We start from the raw sequence: 24,464 nt of genomic DNA, 5'->3' as shown, positions 1-24,464 counted from the left end.
ATGCCTATATTTAACTGCACCCACCTATGCCAGGTCTGTGGCTCTCTCTATAATACTTATAGTATTCTTTAAGGCGTGCACAATGATTGGCCACAAGCCTATAACCTACCTATACTTGCAGTTACATCTATAGCACTTATTTGCAGAAAAGCGCCTAGTACTGTTACATGCAGAAATGCCGATTCATGGCACCTCAGATGCATGTTTTGTAGTGCAGAAGTCTATATGTGGTCTTACAGAATTGCCCTTACAGTGACTCCTGCAAAATCACACACGGAGTCACTAACAGAGCCGGGCAGGCCCAGATTTAGAGATCAGCACTGGAGCACTTCTGCTATGATCATTCTACCACCAGGATTGCTGCCACATTGCTCTTCTACACAGCAGTGACTCATGTAAAGAAGTTCAGCCTGCAGCCTGTGAGTTTTTGCACAGTGACAGCTCCTGCCCCTTATGAAGAAACAGGAAGACCATGTGGGATGAGGGAGTAGGGCTTGATACAGTGCTGAATTTCTTTACAGGAGTTACTGCTGCTCATACCCAGTGGTGGTGGGTGCCAAGAAAGGGAAAGATATGGATCTGGGCAGATCAACCTGGGTAAATGAGGATGGACCTCCCATACACTTTAAATCAGGGGTGTCCAACGTTTTGGCTTCACTGGGCCGCATTGGTCGAAAAAAATGTTTCTGGGGCTGCACAAACGTGCAAACTCTGCAGCAAGACAGAGGAGGGAGCCGGCAAAATGGTAAACACTCGGGGGCAGCAAAGGAAAACCCTGCATCGTCCTCGACTGGGACCGCACAAAATACTTCGCTGGGCCGCATGCGTCCCTCGGGCCGCAGGTTGGACACCCCTGCTTTAAATGATTTCTGGAGAGAGAGCCTTTCCCCTCCCCCCCCACGTTAAATCCAGCCCCAGAGCCTGGGGTTATAATTGAAGCAGAGGGAGATGAAATGCTAAACCTTGTGGGAGTGCAAATTCAGCAGAGGAGGAGGCATTCTCACCCAGCATGTGAGATTTAAAGAGAACTCCCTGCCAGCACAAAGGGCGCTCCCGTGCGTTAAGATCATCATCATTCAAGCACAAATAAAGAGATTGCAGACAATCATGGTGTAAAAATAGAATGTAATTCACCTTTTAAAAAAAATCTTCCAAGGTGAAAGTAAGGCAATCGGATGAAAACAGTTACAGTAAATGTTTTAGAGACTTGCTTGCAGCTGCCCAGGTTAGTTTGCTAATACTCCTCTTAAACTACGCTAATGACCAACATAAACATCCTTAATCAGCCACGGGTTAAACAATTATGCTAAGCTGCAAATGCGCTTGTTACGTTTTACTGGTTTGCCTTTCAGCTGAATGAAAACTGAGTGAATGGGAAAAAAAATCACATAAACAAAATTATGCAAAGCTGCAGCGTGGAGAATAAATCTGGGGGGGGGCATATTTTTGTTCCCTCTTCACAGTCATCACTGGGCTAATCCTTGGTCAAGGTTCAAAGCTTGCCTGGTCACTGTTGAGCAATGGCAGAGACCCCCACCCACCCAGGAACTGCGAGTACTGCTTCCAGAGAATTATGAGCTCCAGCTCCAGCCCCAGGAGTCTGACCTTTATCAGTCTGGGAATCATGCCTAAGTCCCTCCATGCAACTCACGCAAGGAAGATATTGTTTTAGTGAGCGGTGTGACCTTCATTTATTCTAAAAATTTGTTTTGGCATTTTAATCATTGTGCTTGACCAAAGAAAAATAGACTTTTGTTTCTTCAGAAGAAAAGGAAGCTGGTTGCTGGCAGAGTCCACAACACTCCTTGTCGGGCGGAGTCAGTCACTGGAACGGAGGTGGAAGTAGGGGATGCGCAGTTTCAGCCCAGCTGGTCCGTCCCCCACCAGAACAGCAAGATCCCCAGGGCTGCCACTAGGCTTGTCCTCACGAGGCCATGCACGATGCTCGACGGCTGCTGAAGACAAGAGACGAGAGGGTGAAAACGTTACTGTAAAGCCACTGCATTGGTGCACACCCTACAATCTCTCTGTAATGCCCGTGATGGACGTCTAATTCCAGAAAAATCTGTTTCAAAACATTTGACGCTTTTTTGGGACCATTTGGGCCAGATTCTGCGAACGGCACCGTAATGGGTGGCCACCTACAAAACTGTCACCAATCGTGTCAATCACGCTACGGCACTGTTTGCAGAACTGTGGCTCCCGTTAAAGGTAGGCGCCAGCAACATAGGACAGGGTTTTAAAGGCCTATATTTCTGACGCCTACCTTTGATGGTGAATCATGCCTAACTGCGCTTAAGTGTATAAATTATTCTCAGGAAACATACCCCCAATCTTTGAAAAGCAGATTTTAGAAACACATTCATCAAACCATTCTTATTACACTTAGAACATCAAAAAGTTTAAACAGATTTAATCAAAACTTCAGGAAGTGTCACTCTAGGCCAGTGGTCTCAAACTCAAACTCTTTGCAGGACCACATTTTGGATTTGTAGGTATTTGGAGGGCCTCAGAAAAAATAGTTGATGTCTTGTTAAAGAAATGACGATTATGCATGAGGTAAAACTCTTTATAGTTTATAAATCTTTCCTTTTGGCTAAGTCTTAATAATAATATTGTCATTTATAGATAAAGAGACATATGATCAAGAAACTGTTTTATTTTACTTTTGTGATTATGATAAACATACTGAGGGCCTCAAAATAGTACCTGGCGGGCCACATGTGGCTCCCAGGCCGTGAGTTTGAGACCATTGCTCTAGGCTCAGCTATCCTCTCATTGCCGAGAAATTTACACACCAACCTCCTCTTGAGTTTTGAAAAAAGCTATTTTTAGTACTAATTTTAATCTTAATTTTTACTTATCTGAAAGTTTAAACAGTGCTTAAGGTCATTTCTGGTCCAAACCACACCTACTTTGACCTTAGGTGCTAGTACTGGGGCCCAAATTCTGTAATCAGCACCTAATGTTAGGTGCCTATTTCAGAGGCGCCCAACTAGATAGGCGGTAACAGCTCTGATGTTCCTAGTTTTCCTATGAGCGTTGGAGCTGATACTGCTGCGGCTGGCGCTAAAAACCACGCTACAGTTTGATAACTTATGGCGCCATTTTCAGAATCTGTCCTTATGGGACTCTGAAGCGTATTGTACAAAAACCTGGTAAGTTCACTTTATGGACAAACTGAGATTTTCTTACGGACGTATTCTTTCATTGTTCATTATCTACTTACTAATTTTTTGCTGAAAAGTCTTTGTATTAGCCATTGTAAAATTTTATTGTGCCTTTGGCTTTGTACAAAATCCTGTTGGGTCCACAAGTAGTGGTCCCGCAAGAAGAGAAATACTGGAAGGTTTTGCAGTCTATAAATGTACTGTAATGTAATGTAATCTAAAACAGCTCATTTTCAAAGTAATTAGACACACAAAATACCATAGTAATCGATAGAACTTTGTGTGTCTTAAGTGCTTTGAAAATACACCTCATGCATTTAACCAATTAATATTGTCATTCTATAAACATTTTTATACGGTGTGATGTAATATGATATAACATCACAATTTCTAGAGCACACAATAAATCTGGAACTGTTCCACTAAAGGTGAAACATCTTCTCTATAATATGCCTAAGTCCGTTGATTTATGTGGGTCGCAGTAGATGACCTGTAAAAATTCAGTTGAATGAACATAAATCAAGGATATTGATAGATTCCACTGGAAAGCACTGAAGCGTGAGGTTAATGATATTCAGTGGAGGATTATAGAACAAGTGAATGAAGGGTGGGAGGGTGGTCATTATAAAAATTAAAAAAAAACAACTTCAGGGAACAGAAATGAATTTATACTTTGAAATCAGCAGTCTCATTGGGCATAAATCAGGAAATTGGATGGATGGCATTGCTGTAATCTGATTGGCTACTTTAAATCATGTGACCATTTTCAAAGAGTTTAAAAATTCAAGAAAAAATGGCCATGGCCATCTTGATGCAGAAGCAAGTATCTGGATGGCTAGCTGTGGGAATAAAAGGTGAATGTCAATAGAAGATTTATACTGTTTGCTCTTATCTTATTACGGTAAGCTCATTTGAGATAGAGAAGATATTTATTGAAGCTTTATGTTTATAGGGGATGTGTTGAAGGTGAAACATGTCGGCATTGTATCCCCACCTAACTTTAAGTAAAGTTCATAAAGACTAAGGTTAACAGAAGATATGTTGGCTAAAAAAAGATACATTAATGAAATTGAATTATACATTTAATGAAAATAAAAAAGAAATAGAGATTGATGACGATTGACGTGCAAGAGATTCTTATGAAGCTGGAAATGAAATATGGAACTTCATAAGATGCACTGATGATGATCCGGCTTCTAACAGATAAGCAAATAGAAGGAGTTAAAGGTGATGACAGCCAAAGAGCGGAATAGTCTCATAAACAAACTGTGGGACACTGACAGCAAGTCAAGCTGTAGTCAAGGTGCAGTCAATTGCTGACCTGCCTTCAAAATGTCCAAAACAAGAAGAATCAGAAGCAATTTTTTCTGGAGACTTATTCAGGAACCAGGAAATAGCTTCAGGTTTCAAATTTATTAGGATTTTATATACCACCTATCAAGGTTATCTAAGCGGTTTTTACAATCGGGTACTCAAGCATTTTCCCTATCTGTCTTGGTGGGCTCACAATCTATCTAATGTACCTGGATGTCTGAGTGACTTGTCCAGGGTCACAAGGAGCAGCGCGGGGTTTGAGGAAGAGGATATATACACATCAAGCTCATCTCTCACTACCTACTGGCAACAGAGGCCCCATAGGTGGCCAAAATGACACATGTTGCCTGTTCCATGCTTAGAACTCCTGCCACCAGCACATCATCAGAAGGGCTGTGGTTCACTGGTTGAGCTGCTGCCTCTGCACCCTGAGGTTGTGAGATCAAATCCTGCTGTTGCTCATTGTGGCCCGAGGAACACAGAATGAAACTGAGCTCTGGCTCTGTAGATGGTGTTTTATTTCTACATAGCTTGAAATGATTGTTTTCTTGCAGTTCATGTTGCTCTGCCTATTGTTTTGTATTAAATTTTAACAAGTTATAAGATGCATTTTATATTTTGTTTGAATTTACAAGATCTCTTAAATGTGAGTTGGGTACAGGGATGGTGCCATGTACTAATTATGATGGGAATGAGGTAGGGTCAGACTGGAACTGACTGGCGACGGGGTGCAGATTGTGTCCCTGTGCATACTTCTGGTTCAGAACCGCTGGCCTACAGCAATAGAGAGATGCGGAACCTGCTCCAACTCTGCAGGTTTGGAGAAAAGAATGTAAAAACTATTGCAATCTCCTATTAAAGCAGATTCTCCATTTCCTACACTGTAGAAAAGGATGATAGTCAATTTCCACCTTTGCAATAAACACCAAGGCTTGGTCTTCCTAGATTAATTGTGGCAGTGGGTGGGATTGCTTTGCAGTTTTCAAAGAACTATCCTCACAATATAATAATAATTTTATTCTTATACCGCCAAAGCCGTAATAGTTCGAGGCGGTTTACAATAAGAAGAGCTAGACAATCAGCGATGATAGGCACAATGTGAAGTTATTGAATACATGTAAGCAGGATACAGAGATAAGAGGAGCTGGAACAATGTCTAAGATCTGAGTTAGAAAGGTCACATAGGCAGCAGAACATTGTTTTGTTTGGGGGGCCCAATAGCTCCACCCAGCAGGATCCTGCAGCATGTCTCTCTCCATCTCCTGACTCTCCCACCCACCTCCTCCCGGTCGCTATAATTTTAAGTTTTCTGGCAGCCACCACGCAGCGTCAATGAGCAGGCCTGCTCTGGAAGTCTTTATTTTACAGCAACTGGGAGGAGGTGGGTGGGAGAGTAGAGCTACCCATAACCAACTCCTCTGACCAACTGCCAACTTTTGGGAAGGCCATGGCCCCCATGGCCTTCCCTGTTCTGAAGCCCATGAGTCATCGATAATGTTGAACAGTCCCAGAGATATTCATCCCGTTCAAAGCCTACTGCATTCTTAGTGGAAAGATATACAAACTGTTTCAGTGTGCTAAATGGGCGGTATAGAAAGTTTTTAATTAGAGAACGACACGGTGACAAAATTCATCACCATTCCCATCCCCGCGGATCAACGCGGGAAACCATCTCCATAATATTCTTTAAGGAGAGAAAGTAGAATCAGAGTATGAATGGGCACAGCCACTGACCCTCAAGCCTTGCATTGAAGAATGCTGGTGTAGAAGGACTGAGGTTGAGATAGACACTAAAGAACGATACGGGATTGTTTCCCGTGGTTATCTGCAAGGATGAGAATGGTGATGAATTTTGTTACCGTGTCATTCTCTATTTTCAATAAACCATATGGTGTCATCCTAAAGGCTAATGACAATCATTTTACATGGTCACCATCCTAATTACCAACAGCTGAAATTCAGATTTGGACATCTGTTTGAATGATGAGAATTTCCTATTACATAGACACAGGCACATCATGTTACAAAATGACAGAGGTGCTTATGAGATATCGCCATCAGACATGCAAATTTCCATTTTTCTATGCTAAAAGAGATCCACAGTCACTCAAGGAAACTCTCTGCACTTGTACTGATCTTGCCCTTATTCAGAAACACTGGCAAGTGGTTGGAGCTGAGATAGTGAAACCCACAGCTTTCTCAATCTTAATCGTAAATTAGGGACAGTATGCTCTCCCAACCAACCACCTTCCTAAATTCTGAGTGTTATTTTGCCACTGTAGCTGAAAAGAGTGTTATCTTATTTAGTTACGTTCCAACTTGCAGAAACGAGATTCTATGTTTTGACATTGTTTCAGATCATTGATTGAACCATATTAACGTCATTCTCTTCTTGGTTGGGCTGAGAACTTTTCAGCACCCCCTCTTATTAAAAAACTAACTTCACAATGTACTTTTACAACAGAAACTTAAATCTTATGGTGGTTACAAATCAATGTATTTAAAACACTTAATATACTGCCCAAAGCAGGACACAGTGGCATAGTAAGGGGGGGGGCACACTGTCCCATGTGTCATCTTGATGGGGGCGCTGGTTGGCACCTCTCTGCCCTCCCCACACCATGCTCACACCCTCCCTTCCCCCCCTATACCTCTAAATCTTCACAAGCACGAGTTATCATTTCTGGCCTGATCGCGCTGGCCTGGCTCCCCTCTGAAATCACTTCCTGGTCACGGGGCCAGGAAGTGACATCAGAGGGAAAGCCAATGCTGGCGCAAGTGTGGCATGGGGGTTGTGGGAAAGAGCGGGGGCAGAGAGGAGGTTGCGAGGGGCGCCATTGCCTCAAGTGCCTCCTATCCTCACTACGTCACTGGCATGACAGACTGACTTATCTCCTCAGGACCGATGATGATGAAAAGCATCCTTTTCACAAAACCACGCAAAAGGATAGCGATCCATGGCACTTCGGGGTGAGCACTGCGGCAGGGAAGATGAAGCATCTCTCCTACCGCGATCGTTGCGGTGGGAGGTAGGCAGGTTGCCAGTGCCGCTGAGCTGATTGCGGCAGCCGCGATCAGCTCAGCGGCCCCTTTTTCAGCACTTATACTTGACTTGGTCTAAGTCAAAACGTATAAGTGCCAACTAGGCAACCTGTCTAAAGTTTTGGTTATACCTGTTGTACGACTAAGGTCGGCCCAGCTCCCGCCCTTTCCCCTTCTCTAAAAACGCCTCTTTTCGCTCTATGCGTTTAGAGGCAGGGGAAAGGCCTAAGCTGGTTTTAGATATGTCTAAAACCAGCTTTGGTTATGGGTACTTGGATGAGCAGGCTTTTTGATCGTCCAAGTACCCATTTAGGCCATTTTGTAGACATTTTTTTGTTTTGATTATGAGCCCCATACAGTACAGGATCATTGTGGACAATACTCCACCCATCAAGACTTAGGTTAGCAATTTCATCCTCTAGACCTGTTACATATTGCTACATTTCTCTGTCATATTACACTTTATCCAGCAGTTTCCCTGCAACATCTGCTTAACTGGGTGGACTGTATGGTTTCAGTGACTGAACCATATTAATGCAGTGTGTGTTTTCAATCAGACATAAAGAGCTTATTTTGATGTCTCAGCATTTAAATTATTGGTTCAGTCATAAGTGCTGAGTCACCTAGACTATGGTAACATCAACTATCTTGCTGGTGTTAAAAAAAATATCTCAAGACTACGAATCGTTCAACATGCTGCAGTCAGACTTATATTTGGCTTAAAGATGTTTGTACATGTAACTCCTTTCTAACGAGAATTGCACTGTTTGCCAGTGGAGGCACGGAATTATTTTTAAGCTAGGTTGTTTTTACTATAAAGTCTCCATGGGCCAAGCTCCATCCTACCTAATTGAAACATTCACCGCTTCTTCTCAAAAGTATTCCCCGAAGTTCTCATGCGCTCTGTTTTTCCACCTGTTAGGGGCTGCAAATTTAAGAGTTTTTATGAATGTGTACTTTCCTACCAGGAAGCAAGTTGGGATAAGGACTTTCAAGGGCCTCCTATTAACTTCAATTTCCTATGTACATTTTCGAAGACAATTGAGAACTTATTTATTTTCAGCATTCCTAGGTAATTAATATTCTTTAATTTGCTTTCAATTTTTTATTTCTTAGTGTTATAACTCCTTAATCTTTTGTACACCGCATGGAACTGGCCAGGTCTAGAAATCAATTTATATTTATGTTTTGTCGCATAAACAAGCTGGGCAATTTTTTCATTGGTTACCTCTTTTTCTAATCTGCTGGGGGGGGGGGGTTTAATCACAATCTTATCCATAATGGTTCCTGGATGGTTAGATTTTTTTTTTTCTTTCTTTTAGGTGATATACTGTAGATATGTGATATATATGATGTGACTGAAACACAATCCTGGACAAATAACTAAAACTGTAGCACAGGAGGATGGTGATCTCGAAGGTGGATAGTATCCAGAATCCTTTAGGTTGATGATAGATTCCATAAACAAAAAGTGAATGCTATTATTTTATTATTGATACCATTTCTGCTTATTTATTAGTACTACTCATTGTATTCACTGTCACTCAGTATTGCCCAAAAAGGAATATTTGCTTGTTTCAGCTCATTTCTTCATAACAACTGTATCAAAATGATGGTAACCAATAATAACATATTTATTTTTGCTCAAATATGACAATTCCTCAAGGTAGTCTTTAAGAAATATGATGAAATCAAGACATTTACCAACATGAAGATCGTGCCTGTTCAGATATGTTCCCTTTGTCAGCTTCATCAAAGTACTTCTCATGATGTTGTTTCATTTAGGCCACTAGACCTCACATTTCTTTGTTGGAAGTGTTTGCAATTTGCACGCATATCTACCTTAGCCATAGGTAGAGGAATGTCATTAAAATACAGTGGTACCTTGGATTACGAGCATAATCCGTTCCAGGAGCATGCTCGTAATCCAAAATGGTCGTTTTTCAAAACAAAGTTCCCCATTGAAAATAGTGGCAACAGCAACGATTCGTTCTAGAACCCGGGGTCTATACCTGTCGGGTGCCGGGTGCTGCAGTGCCATCTCCTTCGTCTGCCTCCTCCGTGGGTCATCTGAAGAACCCCACAGTGCCGCTTCAGGGGAGGATGCCAGCCACTGGAGAACCCCACAGTGCCACTTCGGGGGGGGGGGGGATGCCAACCGTCAGAGAACCCCACAGTGCCACTTCGGGGGGGATGTCAGCCGCCGGAGAACCTCGCAGTGCTTTCAGAGGGATGCCTCCTCCATCCGCCGGCCAGCCCTCCACGTCGGATGCCCCTCACATGCTGGAGAGCTCCCACCCGAGCGCCGCCCCACCCGAACGCCACACACAATGCCGATGATTGACGCTGTGCGCATCACAAGCAACGCACAGGCGGGACAGCACCTGGCCATGCAGGCCCAGATACAGGTCCTCCAATCTGCGGAAGGCACCCGATGTAGAAGGCTGGCCGGAAGACGGAAGAGGAATCCCCTGTAAGTGCTCGTTGATCGGGGCAGTGCTCGGTTTGCGAGTCTAAAGTTTGCTGAGTGTTTTGCTCGTCTTGCAAAACACTCGCAAACCGAGGTACCACTGTATTCCCAAACTAGATCTCTTTTATGGCTTGCTGCCATTATAGGTTTTCTCCTCCAAGGAGAAAATAATATGATAAACTTTGGGCTATACACACAAAGATTCCAAGACTTGTGAAATGATCTGCTCAAAAGGTATAATTTTAATTTTTATTGCTTGCCCCTCCCTTCTCACATTTAGTTCTTTGTGCAGATATTTAAACTTAGTACTTAAGAGGTAAGGGGTTGATTCAGTGTACATGGATTTGCAGAGCAACAATGGGGCTAAGTTTTTTTTTTCTCAACTATGTATATTTTGTAACATTTTTGCTGTGAGGAAGTATGTTATCGCTGCAGTTATTAGCAATGCAAAACCAAGCATCTGTGATAATATCTTTCAGATAGAAAAAATGCCCGTGACATTATGAATGGATTAATGGAATTAATTAAAAAAAAAAAAAATTAAGGTCCCCTTTTATGAAGCCGTATTAGTTTAGGAATTCTATGAGCATCAGAGCTCTTACCACCGTGGCCAGCAATAAAAAAAATCTAACGCGACTTCATAAAAGGGGGGATTAAACATTGTATGAATATACAGTCTCATGATACATAATTAAAAACTAATCGTTTCATGATGAATAACATTTGGACTTTAATGTATCTTAAACAGAAAACTATCTTTAGGTAGATTTTTCCTAAAAAAAAGCATTTTATTTAAAATAATCCAATTAAATTTTTTTAAAATCCTATTTTTAAATTAAAAAAATTGATTTTTTTTTTTCCACTCTAGGTTCAGTAAATCTTCAATAAACAATATGCTGTTTCTTCTAAGCTTGTTTATTAACTTTGAGATTTTTGCTGTATGTGGTAGGGACATTAAAGCCATGTCCATTGTTCATATCTGAAAGGTTTGGTAAATACATTATTTATTTAAAAAGAAAAAGTCCCAGCTTCTCAAGTTCCCACTGAGGGCCCTACTTGCAGGGTTAAAATGGCCCATAGGAAATTTTGAAAAAAAACTTATTTATGCGTTGTAATTATCTTTCACTGGGTCAACCTAAAACGATCTGAAGACAGATGTGAACATAAGAATAGCCTTACTGGGTCAGACCAATGGTCCATCTAGCCCAGAAGCCCATCCTCACTGTGGCCAATCCAGGTCACTAGTACCTGGCCAAAACCCCAAAATATTCCATGCTACCGATCCAGGGCAAGTAGTGGCTTCCCCCATGTCTTTCTCAATAATAGATTATGGACTTTAACTTCAGGAACTTGTCTAAACCTTTCTTAAAAACAGCTATGTTAACTGCTCTTACCACAACCTCTGCCAATGTTTTCCAGAGAGCTTAGCTATTCTCTGAGTGAAAAAATATTTCCTCCTATTGGTTTTAAAAGTATTCCCCTGTAATTTCGAGTGTCCCCTAGTCTTTGCAATTTTTGATGGAGTAAAAAAAAAAAAAAAAATCGATCCACTTGAACCCGTTCTACTCCACTCAGGATTATGTAGACTTCAATCACATCTCCCCTCAGCCATCACTTTTCCAAGGATGAAAAGCCCTAACCTTGTGGTTAGAGCCACTCTATTGGTAACTTTTGTCTTTCTTCAAGATAAAGAAGCAATTCTTCATCTATTTTATGGGACTGATAATGTTGAATTTCATGAATTCAAAATTTCAATTTTTTCTGATGTATCGAAGTGGACGCAAGCCAGACGTAAGAAATTTCTGGCTTACCGTCAATCTGTTTTGAATTTAGGAGCAACTTTTCAGTTACACTTTCCTTGTAAATGCTGCATTACCTATCAAACTAATAGATATATATTTTATGAACCCGATTAATTGCAATTCTTTCTTGAAGGTAAAGCAACTATAAGAATTCCAGAGATTTCCATGGAAATTGCCAACCAGGCCATTAATTGACTCCAACTGCACTGTGTAATTTGATTTAATTTAGAATTATTTCCTGAAATCCAACTTCCCTTGGAAGTGATTGATTTTCTCTCCTTATTATGAGGACTTTAGTTATAGTTATTAGTTTGGAATTATTTTATAATTTTAACATTTGTTTCTTCTTTAAATTGTTATATTTCCTTTCAAGTATTGTTTATTCAACTTCTAAAACAATATAAATAAATAATTAAAATAAAAAAAATTGAAAAGCCCTAACCTTTTTAGTCTTTCCTCATACGAGAGGAGTTCCATCCCCTTTATCATCTCTGTCGCTTTTCTTTGAATCTTTTCTAGTTCCGCTATATCTTTCTTGAGATAAGATGACCAGAATTGAACGCAATACTCAATGTGAGGTCACACCATGGAGTGATACAGAGGTATTATAACATTCTTAGTCTTGTTAACCGTCTTTTTTTAAATGATTCTTAGCATCTTTAATGATTCTTAGCATCTTGTTTGCTTTTTTGACTGCCGCCACATACTGGGCGGAAGGTTTCATCATATTGTCTACAATGACACCCAGCTCTTTTCCTTGGGTGCAAGGTGGACCCTAGCATCTGGTAACTATGATTTGGGTTATTCTACCGAATATGCATCACTTTTCATTTGCCTACATTAAATTTCATCTGCCTTTTGGACGCCCAGTCTTACAATTTCCTAAGGTCTGCCTGCAAATTTAATGACCTTACCTGTCATTCTAATTTCCAGATCATTTATTTGCATGTACATTTGGTTTCTTCTACACATTATTAAGGATTCAACTTATGTGTTTTCTTTGTCCTCGGTCTCATCCAATGCTGGATTTAAGGAATGTGCAAAAAAATAACCTCAAACATAAGAAATAACCTCAAAATAAGAAAATAACCTCAAAATAAGAAAATAACTTCAGCAAAACACCCTCAGAAAATCTCTCAGGCATGCAACAAACTGTTAGCATTATTGCAGTAAATGAAAAACACAAACATAAAAAAATTGTGTTTCAAGAGCAGGCCATACAAAAAAAAAAGAATAACCTGGGCTAATGCGTTATCCCTCCTTTACAGAGCCATGGGCGCTAAAAACGCTAGGGCGGCTTTGTAACAGAGGGAATAAATTATCTCACTTGTAATATTTTGGGAAAACACCAGCACTAGGCACAACTCTTCTTCCGAAGCCCCCACGCTGGCTAAGAAGTGGGAGTTTTTAATCCAAATCTGAAATCTTGTCTTCAGGTCATTTCAGTGAAGCTCAACAGACAGGTCACAAGAATGTCCCTGTAAGAAGTATGTTCTTATAAGGGATAAGTCGTTATAAGATGGATCAAAATTTCCATAGGGATCCCTCCGTGGGAGGGCAGTGCTTTGATTCACATATTCTGAGAGTGGAATGGAGGAAGAGGTGAAGAGTTATTTGGACAGCTGGCAATTAAAAAAAAAAAAAAGATATTTTTATTTTACTCCAGAAAGGGAGGGAGTCTAATCCCACCAAGCTGCACGCTAATGAGCATTTAATGAGGGAACTTGTGCCAGGCTATGCAATATGACCCTCACTGTTCTTTTAATGATAGGCAACCTTGGAGAAACCACTATAGCCCTGAGCAGGAAGCCTAAAACACCTTCTCGTACCGCTTCATGTGCATACTCATTGCAACATCATGCATCAATGGAACAGAAGGAACTGCTTTCCCTGCTCCAGGTTGTGGTAGATTGTGAAAGCACTAAGGTGAACTCTTAATGAACAGGTTTCAAGAGTTCAGGCTGAAAGATGAAAGAAATATTTCATCCACTTGTGAACAGAAGCATGAGATGGGGCAGAGGTTAATCTTGGCGAATCATCTGGAAAACCCCTTTCATTTATGGTCCTGGGGGGCTCTGGTGAACTGCTTCCTTTACTGATTGGGTACCTGGGCTATTTATTCAGAGCATCCAAGCTAAGAGGTCATTGCTCTTTCAGTACGCACTTGGTCAGCAGCAGTGTGGCAATAATGGAATAATGGAGAGCAACCCTGGTCTTGGAAAATGACATTTTCTGAATGTGGTGCCACTCACCCTCACTATGCCACTGGTTCCTGTAAGCTGAGCAGATGTTCTCCTACAGTCCTGCCAGTGGGAGGTACTGTTTCACTATCACATTTTCCATAGTGAAGGATAGGCAAGCTATGCAGGGCTCCAGGGAATTTGCCTGTCCCTAGCAAATGAAAACACAGCATTGAAACACCACAGCAATACAGTTGAAGGACTCCTGCTCAGCTTAGAGCAGTGGTCTCAACCCCGCGGCCCGGGGGGCCACATGCGGCCCACCAGGTACTATTTTGAGGCCTTCGGTATGTTTATCATAATCACAAAAGTAAAATAAAACAGTTTCTCTATAGCTATAAATTACAATATTATTATTAAGACTTAGCCAAAAGGAAAGATTTATAAACTATAAAGAGTTTTACCTCATGCAAAATTGTCATTTCTTTAATAAGACATTAACTATATTTTCTGAGGCCCTCCAAGTACCTACAAATCCAAAATGTGGCCCTGCAAAGAGTTCGTGTTTGAGACCACTGGCTTAGAGGGAACAGTGGTCAATATTCAGCCAGTGGCAGTGACACAGTCGTTTAAAAAGATATAGCGGCACTAAAAAAGGTTCAAAGAAGAGACCAAGATGATAAAGGGGATGGAACTCTTCTCGTATGAGGAAAGACTAAAGAGGTTAGGGCTCTCCAGCTTGGAAAAGAGATGGCTGAGGGGAGATACGATTGAAGTCTACAAAATCCCGAGTGGAGCAGAACGAGCACAAGTGGATCGATTTTTCACTCCATCAAAAATTACAAAGACCTAGGGGACACTCAAAGTTACAGGGAAATACTTTTAAAACCAATAGGAGGAAATATTTTTTCACTCACAGAATAGTTAAACTCTGGAATGCGTTGCCAGAGGTTGTGGTAAGAGCGGATAGCGTAGTTGGTTTTAAGAAAGATTTGGACAAATTCCTGGAGGAAAAGTCCATAGTCTGTTATTAAGACATGGGGGAGGCCTCTGCTTGCCCTGGATCGGTAGCATGGAATGTTGCTACTCTTTAGGTTTTGGCCAGGTACTAGTGACCTGGATTGGCCACCATGAGAATGGGCTACTGGGCTTGATGGACCATTGGTCTGACCCAGTGGGGCAATCTTATGTTGTAAGGTGGCTCTGACATTGTGAGGGAGTGTTCTTGAGGGGAAGAGGCAGCATCCTGTAGCCTCCCTTACAACCCTATACAAGTGATTTCACTGGCCAAGAACTATTTTTGGTTGCTTAAATAGCTTTTAATATGGATCCTTTGGAGTTCAGCATCTAAATAATTTATGTTTAAATGTTTTTATTAGGGAGTAACACAAGATCAACATTGCGTATAAGCATCTAAATAATTTATGATAACTTTGGCGTTCTTAAAAATGTACTAGGGCTGGTGCCTAAATTTCTCCTCAGATTTCACAAAGCTCCCAAATTTAGAATCCATAGAACCATAAAAGATGGGTGGCAACAGGAGTGGATTTAGGACAGGGAAAAAAAGTTAGGATCTTAGCACTAACAGTAAAGTGGTGATCGAACCAAGAACAGAACACAAGAATTCATGGAATAAACGCCAAGGATCCTGAGATGCAAAGATGTGAGGGAAAAACCTGAGACTGGGTAGGCTTTGTGGGTTTTGCATCGGAAATGGGCAGAATCTAGAAGGCAAAAACAAAAACTGTGGATACAGATGTTCTAGAGATAATCTAGAAGGGCCTGTTACCTCTAATCTGCCATTATTTTCATTTTCTATGTGTGAAATGCCAGTGTCTATAAAAGGGTGCTCTTTTTCACTGTATATCAGGTATACTGAGGGTAGATGTGACAGAAATGGTGAGTAATGTGTCCAGTTCCAGAAAACTGGTTTATTGCTAGCATACTAAAACCAGAGTATTGCTATTTTCCGGAGCCTGGGGCTGCACAGTTGCTATGCCGTCTGCCGCACTGAAAGATACAAACACAAAGTGGCAATGATGCCAGCAGGGCTTGTGCGGAAAGCCCTCAAGAAGGTTGGCCTCGTGCCTCTGCTTAAGTACAAGTTAGACCAGTTTTTCACTTGCTGTTTCTGGGGTTTTCAGCAAAATTACTTTATTCTCCTCAGAGAAAGTAAGATGAGGAAAATCAGGTTCCAGTCTCAGGTCTGCCAATTGCCTTGTGACCTGCTGCTCAAAACAGGTTTTAAGTTCTTTATGGAAGGAGAAACAAGTTTTTACTCTGGAAATTAAAAAGGATGTAGCAACTGGATACCAGTAGCTCTGCAGATTTCTTTCACTGTCCCAAGGGAGGTGGTGGCTATTTTTGAGGGCTGGCCCTCTAACCTCCCCATAAAATCAACATCAAGGCATGCATTGGGGGGCAGTTCCCAGACTCCTAGCTGGCTAGACTAACAAATGTCTTCCCTTAGGGATCAGCTATTACTGGGTTTCTTTTCTATCCATCTTTCCTCTTCTCACTCCTCCCCCCATCCAAGTCCTAACCTGAAATCCCTATATCAGTTTGCTATTACCAAGCTGTTGCTATTCCAAATAGTTCTCTCAAAAGCAATAAGACACTTTGGCATTACACCTTACACATCGCAAAGCTCCAGGGACAAACAGAAACCCAAAGACTCTCTAAGGCAGGGGTGTCAAACTCAATCACATTAAGGGGCTGAAATCCAAAACACAGGCTAAGTCATGGGCTAGACCCTGCCCAATCTCCACCCCACCCCTATAATAATACTAATTATAACACCATTTTTTCCATTCATTTTTCATATATACACAGAGGCCCTGATTCTGCAAAGTGCCGTCCCGATTTTAGGCAGCTGTCTAATCAGCCAATCAGGATGCATTTTTTTAAAAAAATGCTCCCCAGGCAGGCCGCCTATATTGAAGGCGCCTCCGGGAGCCTAGGGAGGCCCGCAAGACACCTAAGCTCGCCTAATTCCCTGCCGCAATAAGTATAGCGGCCGCCTGTCCGATCACCGGCAGGAGGGTGCCAAACCCCTCCTGCTGGAACGTCGCTCCCTCTTGCCGAGACGTCACCCCCTCCTACCGGAACGTCACCCCCTCCCCCCAAAAACTCTTGATCGTCGACAGGAGGGTGCCCAACCCCTCCTGCCGGAAAGCCGCCCTCCCCCCCGAAACTCTTGATCGCCGGCAGGAGGGTGCCCAACCCCTCCTGCCGGACTCCCTCCGGACCCCCCATGCTAACAACTCCCCCCCATGACTCCCCTAACCTCCCCCCCAACTAACCTCCCCCCCCCCACTAACCTCTAAATTGTTGGCTGGCTGGACGGGTCTTGCTGCCGTCCAGCCAACAGGCCCGCCTCGTCAAAATGAGACGGACCCGCCCCTTCCCAGTCCATCCCCGCTAAGTCTAAGGCCTTAGGCATAGCGGGTCCGCCCATCCCCATTAACCCTAAGGTGTGATTGGCCCAGGCTTGTAGGCACCTGAGCCAATCAGGCCTTAGACTTAGCGGGGATGAGCCGGGAAGGGGCAGGCCCGTCTCATATCGAGGAGGGAGCCAGCCACAAGGTAAAACTGGGGACATCAGACTGCGGGCCGCGTAAAACGACCAGGCGGGCCGGATTTGGCCCGCAGACCTTCAGTTTGACACCTGTGCTCTAAGGAAAGGAAGAGTATGTGTGTGTGTGTTGGGAATGGGGTAGAGATAGGGGGGATAGAAAAGTGAATTTTTAGGGGTAGCGATGCAGTGTAGGAAGGCAGGATCTCAGGCCTAGAAAGGACAGAAATCTTGGCTTAACTTCTTCCACAACAATCCAAATTCAGGACATGAGGTTGGATCCTCTCCAAGACAAACATAGCAACGTACACACACTTATACACAGGGAAAAACATACAAAGTGAGTCACATCCTAGGAATTGAAAGGTAGTTTCAAATGTCTTCTTCCGATGAACCTGCTGAGGAGATGGGAAAGGTAGTTTAGAGCGTTGCGTTGCTCTTGAATTGAAGAAAGAAATGTGAGATGTTGATATCGACTACTAGTCCATTCAAGTTTTCTCTGTAGATGGCTTTGTAAACCATGCAAGCCATTTTGAACTAGAGAATGACACAAGGACAAATTTTTCCCTGGCCCTGTAGTAGCTCAGTTTCCCCATCCCATCCCCTCAAGTTTTGTCGCTGTCCCTGCCCCCATTCCTGTAAGCTCTGCCTTAACCGCACAAGCCTCGAACACTTATGATTTTAACGTATTTGAGGCTTGTGCAGATGAGGACGGAGCTTGCAGGAATCTTGCAGGGACAGTAAAAGAACTTGCCGGGACATTAAGGTGGGCAGACTAGATGGGCCTTGGGCCCTTATCTGCCGTCTATTTCTATGTTTCTATGTTTCTATGGATGGGACAGGAAAATGAGTTCTCACAGGGGCAGGGAAAAATGTGTCCCCACGTCATTCTCTATTTTGAACTGTATTCTCTTTTTCATAGGCAGCCAGTGTAGTTCCATCAGTAGTGAGCTAACTCTCAAATTAGGTGTCAGGTCAAAATCGCGCCGGGACAAAGGCGCGCGCAGACAATTGAGCGCAGCGTGGAGGTGCGCGCCGCAGAAAATTACTGTTTTTAGGGCTCCGACGGGGGTGTGGGGGGGAACCCCCCCACTTTACTTAATAGAGATTGCGCCGCGTTGTGGGGGGTTTAGGGGGTTGTAACCCCCCACATTTTACTGAAAACTTCACTTTTTCCCTGTTTTTAGGGAAAAAGTTAAGTTTACAGTAAAATGTGGAGGGTTACAACTCCACAAACCCCCCACAACGCGGCGCAATCTCTATTAAGTAAAGTGGGGGGGCTCCCCAACAAAACCCCCATTCGGAGCCCCTAAAAACTGTAATTTTCTTCGGCGCGTGCCTCCGTCTTGCGCTCAGTTGTCAGCGCGTGCCTTTGTCTTTCGTGGGGTTGTCTATGAACCCTCAAATTGACTTGAATGAAAAATGAGTCTTGCTGCTGTGTTTTGGAGCAGTTGCTGTCTTCGGATTCCTTTCTCTGCAATGGTGCAATACAGAGAGTTATGGCAGTAGAACAGCCTGGGCTACTATTCTAAAGCTTGCCTTGGTTAAGGTTGGTCTTATTGTTCTCAATTGTCCCAGTCTAAAAAAAATTTTTCTTTTTTAGTTCAATCATCTTACAAATAGTGCAATTCACAAATAAAGCAATTTTGTTGTCAAAAGATAGACTGGAGTCCAGCGTGATACCTAATACCTTAGAGGTTTTCTCTATCTTAAGTTTCTCACCTAAAGATAGCTCCGGTTCCTTGCATGGTAGTGAGTTATAGGGCTAGATTCACAAACCTGCCTGATTGGGGCCGATCCGGGCAGGTCCAATGAATTCTCAAAACCCCAATATGCAGATGGGGGCGATCAGAGGAACGCCCCCATTTCCCTGCCTGGATCGCTCGATAGCAATCCCAGCGAATGTGCAGACCATCTGTAGATGGTCTGTGCATGTGCTGGACCTCTGGTCCCAGCAAAGATTTTTTTTTTTTCCCTCATCAAGCCCGTGCATAATAGATTTTTTTTTTACTTTCTTTTTTTTAAGGAGCCCGTGATTTTAACCACGGGCTTGCACTGTGGGGAAGGGTGGGAGAGTCGGGGCAGCCAGGCAGGCGATCAGAGCAGGCAGTTGTTCGGGGCAAGGAGGCGTTCGGGGCAGGCAGGCGATCCGGGGGAGAAAGAGTAAGAGAAAGTAAATGAGAATCTTAGAAAAGAGAGGAGAAATTCATGGAAAAAAAAGAGAAAAAAATCATTTGGATACAGAAAAGGAAACCAAAAAGTACATAAATATAGGTTCCGGGGCAGCGGGAGAGTTGGGGCTGTAGGAGGCTTTTGGGGCTGTGACTTTTAAAAAAAAAATTTTGTTTTTTTCATCGGGGCAGAGCAGGCAGGAGAAGAGCATCGGGGCGGCAGTCAGGAGAAATTTGGGGCAGCAGAGAGCAGGGCTTCGGAGAGTCGGAAAGATGTTTTCGACTGGTCCCCAGCAGTCGCTTCTTGAGATTATTGGCCAGTCCAGTCGGTTTGGAAAATTTGGTTGGTGAATCGCATCCCTGTCTACTTTGCATGCGTTTCTCCTCATTTGCATGCACAGATTCGAATCGGATCGCAGGAGGTTAGTGAATGGGGCCCGAGGGAAATCTGGTCGCAAAGGGGGTCACAAACCAATCGGTACATGATCGGTTTGCTTTGTGAATCTAGCCCATAGTCACCAAACCATAGCACCTTGGTTTTGAATTTGTTTAGTATGAGAAAGTTTTTCCTTTTCCACACACTAAGATCATCTAATATAATAAAACGCTAAGCTGCGCATGCCCACTCCCACCTGCGTGCGACCGTTTTCTGTGAGCTGTAGGGCACTGCAGGTAGGAGTGCGCATGCGCGCGAAGCTCTCTCTCTCCCTCCCCCCGAGGCGGATGTCATCCACGGCAGCCCGAGGCGGATGTCGGCCGCGGTGGCTGTCAGCGGCTGCAGGCCGCAGCGGCCGAACCCGGACGGCATCATACTGAGAGCATGAGTTCTGCGGCTGTCGGCGGCCCGAGGCAGATGCGGCCGTGGTGGCTGGCCGCCCGAAGCTCTCTCTCTCCCTCCCCCCCGAGGCGGATGTCGGCTGCGGTGGCCCGAGGCGGATGTCGGCCGCGGTGGCCGAACCCGGACGGCATCATATTGAGAGCATGAGTTCTGTAACACATGTTATTTAACACAAGGTGGGATAGTAAATAGGGGAGGGAGAGAGAGAGCTTTGGGCGGCCTTTACAGGTTCAGTTGGAGTCATTTCAAAGCTCTCCTTGCATATTGTTTTTTAAATGGAGGAAACAATATAGCAAGTTTAGACCCTTTGCTTGAAACGTGAAGGAGGAAAGGGAGCAGAAGGGGAGAGAATGGTAGGGCATGGAGTTAAGGAGGAAGGTATGGGGGGAGGAAAATACTGCACAGGGAAGTGGGGTGGGAGGGAAATGCTGCAGCACACGGAAATGGAGGGGCAGAAAAGGGGTTCATGGACAGGGAAAGAGGTGCTGATGGACAGGGGGGGCAGAAAAATGAACGGCCTACTGCTGGACAGGGGGAGCAGGAAGGAGGTGATGATGGACAGGGGGAGGTAAAACAAAGGGAGAAGGGCTGCTGCTGGATAAGGTGAGCATTGATGGGGTGGTGGAGGACACAGGGGAGGTAAAAGGAAGGGAGAATGGACAGGGGGAGCAGGCAAGGGGTGGTAGTGGACAGCCAAGGGGAAAAAAAAAAAAAGAAAGACAGACAGAAATACAGAAAGCGGCTAAGGCGAGAGAAAAAAAAATAAAGACAGACACACACACATATTCTAGCACCCGTTAATGTAATGGGCTATAAGACTAGTCAATAATATTTCTTAAGTGGTGTAATGTACTATCGAAGGATTCATTGACACACAAAGAAGAAAAATATCATCTGCATAGGAGAAGATGTGAGCCTGAGGAACTCAAACTGTTACCCAAAGCTCTTAGGTAGACATTAAACAGGGTAGGAGACAGTTGTGAGCTTTGTGGAATGCTGCAATAGGCCTTCTTGCCTCCTTTCCTTTTGTTAGGCTCTGTGCTACAAGAATTGCGTTAACCATTGTAGTACCATTCCATACAAGCCCAATTCATTTAATTTTAGAAGTAGAAGAGATGGTAACAGACTATTCGTCATCAAAGGTTTGCTGAAAAGTAGGATTTTAGCCTTGCTTTGAACTTGAGAAATTAAACTTCATTCCAATGACAAGTGGAAACGGAATTTCAGAGAAGGGAATCCAGGAAAAAAAAAGGCTGAGTAGTGTGTACTATGTATTCGAGTACAGATAGGGTTTCCATATTTGGGAAGTCTAGGGTTACCATATGTCTGGGAAAACTTGGACATGTCCTCTTTTTTTAAGGACTGTCTGGGTGCCTGGACTTTTTTTTAAAATGGGGATGTCTTTCTGGGTTTAGCTGGCTTTCCTGTCTCCCCTAGAGGGCTGCACCAGAACAGGGTAATTGGAATCTCACGGGGTACCCCTTTGTGCTTGCTCTCTTCAGGCCGCTGTCAGCGTTCCTTCCTACACGCTGTGATGGTGGCCAACCCAGAAGCCTTCCTGGCAACCTATAGACAGGAACGCTGCTGGCGGCTTGAAGAGAAAGACCTATAAAGACTGGAAAGATGCTGCACAGGCTGGGAGAGGGGGGAAGGGAGGGAAAGAGATACTGCATGGGCTGGGAGGGGATGTGGGAAGGGAGGAAAAGAGATGTCGCCAGTGGGGGTGGGAAGAAAAAGGGAGATTGGACATGGTTTGCTTGGAGGAGGAGGGAAAGAGAGATGCGCACATGGGGAAAGGAAGAAAGTGGAAAAATTGTTGGACATGGTGTTGGAAACGAGGAAGGGAGAAATATTGGATATTATGCAGGAAGAAGAGTGGAGCAGATGGAAAGGGATGCAAGAGGGAGGATGTTGGCCATGGTGGTGGAGGGACCATGTGGGAGAGGTGGGGAGAGGGAGAGGAGGGGGTTCGCAGGGAAATGAATGAGCAGAGGAGAGTGATTATAAGAGTAGACTGAAGATGGAATGGAACAGAAGAGTGGTTGAGAAAAGAAGATGGAAATTTGACAGGTAGCTGAAAAGTAAAGAGAAGGGAGAAAGAGGGTGAAATTTGAGTAGAATTCGGTATACAGAAAAAAGGGAGGAAAGAGCTGGATGGAAAGGTTAACGTGTCAGAGGCAGATGTAGTGAGAGAATGGAACAAGACAGGAGAGAAGAAAAGACCGACAGACAGCAACTGCTTAAAGAAGAATTTACAGAAGACAGGAAAGCAGAAAAAAGAGAAACTGGAACCAACTTGATGGAAAATAAATTTCAGACAACAAAGGTAAAAAAAGGAATTTATTGACTGAAATACTTTAGCTTTGGGGTTAGGGTGGGCTATGGATGGGGCTCCTCCAAAGTTACCAAACCGTCTGGACACCCGGACAGTCCTCAAAAAAGGAGATATGTCTGGTTAAATCCAGACATCTGGTAACCCTAGGCACAGGCCATGGAGAAGAGAGAGAGAAGACTGCCATATTAAGATTGAAGAAATCAAAAAGATATGATAGCAGTGCAGAATGAAGAACTCTTTGGTCCAAAATTAGAATACTGGACTTGATTCAATATGATATAGGTAACGAACTTTTTTGAACAAGAAGGGATATGACATAATCAGGCCTCTGCTCTTTGAATAATAATTTAACAGCAGTATTTTGTAACATTTGTAGCCTGATGTTGTAGTGGGTGATCATCTGGCATCCAGTGATTACCAGATGGCATTGTTAATATTAAGGCAGATGTAGAGAGGACTCATTTGAGTCAAGGTTCTAGATTAAAGAAAAAAAAAACAACAACACAACTTTGTTCAGATGGGGGATTACATCAAGAAGGTTTTTGTCTGGATGGAATCATCTGGAAGAAGTAGGAAAGCAGTGGGCAAAACTGAAGGGACTTTACAGTAGATACAGGATGGTTGGATAGGCTGGAGTGAAAGAAGAGACAAGTTAATTTAATCATGTATTTTTTTCATGGGTATATCTTATGGGCAGACTAGACCGTTCAGGTCTTTATCTGCCGTCATTTGCTATGTTATTATGTTTAAGGGCAATAAACTATTTAGTAAAGAAAGTAAGTAAAAATAAGAGGATAAGAAGGCTGATCTGGTTCTCAAAATTAGAAGCAGAAAAAGAGATTAGCTTTCATAAACTACAAAAGATCGTAGAAAGAGGAAGACAGGCAAAAATATCTAGAGAAGTTAAGAAAAGCTGGTAGTCAGGAAAACAAATATGCAAATGGAAGAAAAATATCCAGCACAGTAAAACAGGGAGGAGCAAGACAATTTTTAGTTATGTTAATGACTGAAGTGGTATTGTGAGACACAAAGGTGAAGGGGAGGAGGATTATGTAGAAACTGTTAAAGATGAGGCTGAATTGCATAACAAATATTTCTGTTCTGTTTACAGCTTAAGTATCAGGAGCAGAACATAGAAGACAAACGATTTGCAGAGGACTGTGTTTGTGAGGAGCTAGCTAAAAGTAGACAAATCAATGGGGCCAGATGGTGTACATCTGAGGGGAAATTCTGGCGGCTCTACTAATTGATATCTTCAGTGGTTCTCTAGAGTTGGGAATGGTACTGGAGGAATGCAGAAGGGCAAATGTGGTCTCTTCACAAAAGTGGAAGTAAGAAAAACGTAGGGAACTACAGGCTGGTAAGTCTAAATTCTGTGGTAAGTAAATTAATAGAAAACCTTTTAAAAACAAAGAATAGTGAAGTTTCTGGAATCCAATGGATTACAGGACTCGAGGCAACATGGATTCAGAAGAGGCAGATCTTGTCAGACAAATCTGACCAATTTTTTTAATTGGTGACCAGAGAGTTGGATAGAGGGAGAGCGTTAGATGTGGTGTATTTAGATT

General features: G+C 43.2%; 1 protein-coding gene across 5 annotated transcripts in view; it reads right to left on the bottom strand.

Moving 5' to 3' along the window:
- Positions 1 to 1,108: 1,108 nt before the first annotated feature.
- The window catches only part of LOC117349270, a 225,114-nt gene continuing 201,758 nt past the window's right edge, over positions 1,109 to 24,464 (bottom strand). For 4 of the 5 annotated variants that reach the window (XM_033922530.1, XM_033922504.1, XM_033922521.1 and 1 more), the window contains one exon: positions 1,109 to 1,955. In XM_033922530.1, the coding sequence (XP_033778421.1) occupies positions 1,860 to 1,955 (96 nt within the window). In that variant the 3' untranslated portion in view covers positions 1,109 to 1,859. The remainder of the gene's footprint in view (positions 1,956 to 24,464) is intronic. The other variant, XM_033922512.1, reaches the window with a different exon arrangement.

This window comes from Geotrypetes seraphini, chromosome 1, assembly GCF_902459505.1.
Source record: "Geotrypetes seraphini chromosome 1, aGeoSer1.1, whole genome shotgun sequence".
NCBI lineage: Eukaryota > Metazoa > Chordata > Amphibia > Gymnophiona > Dermophiidae > Geotrypetes > Geotrypetes seraphini.
Note: the sequence above shows the minus strand (reverse complement) of the source record. Positions and strands in the feature narration are given on the sequence as shown.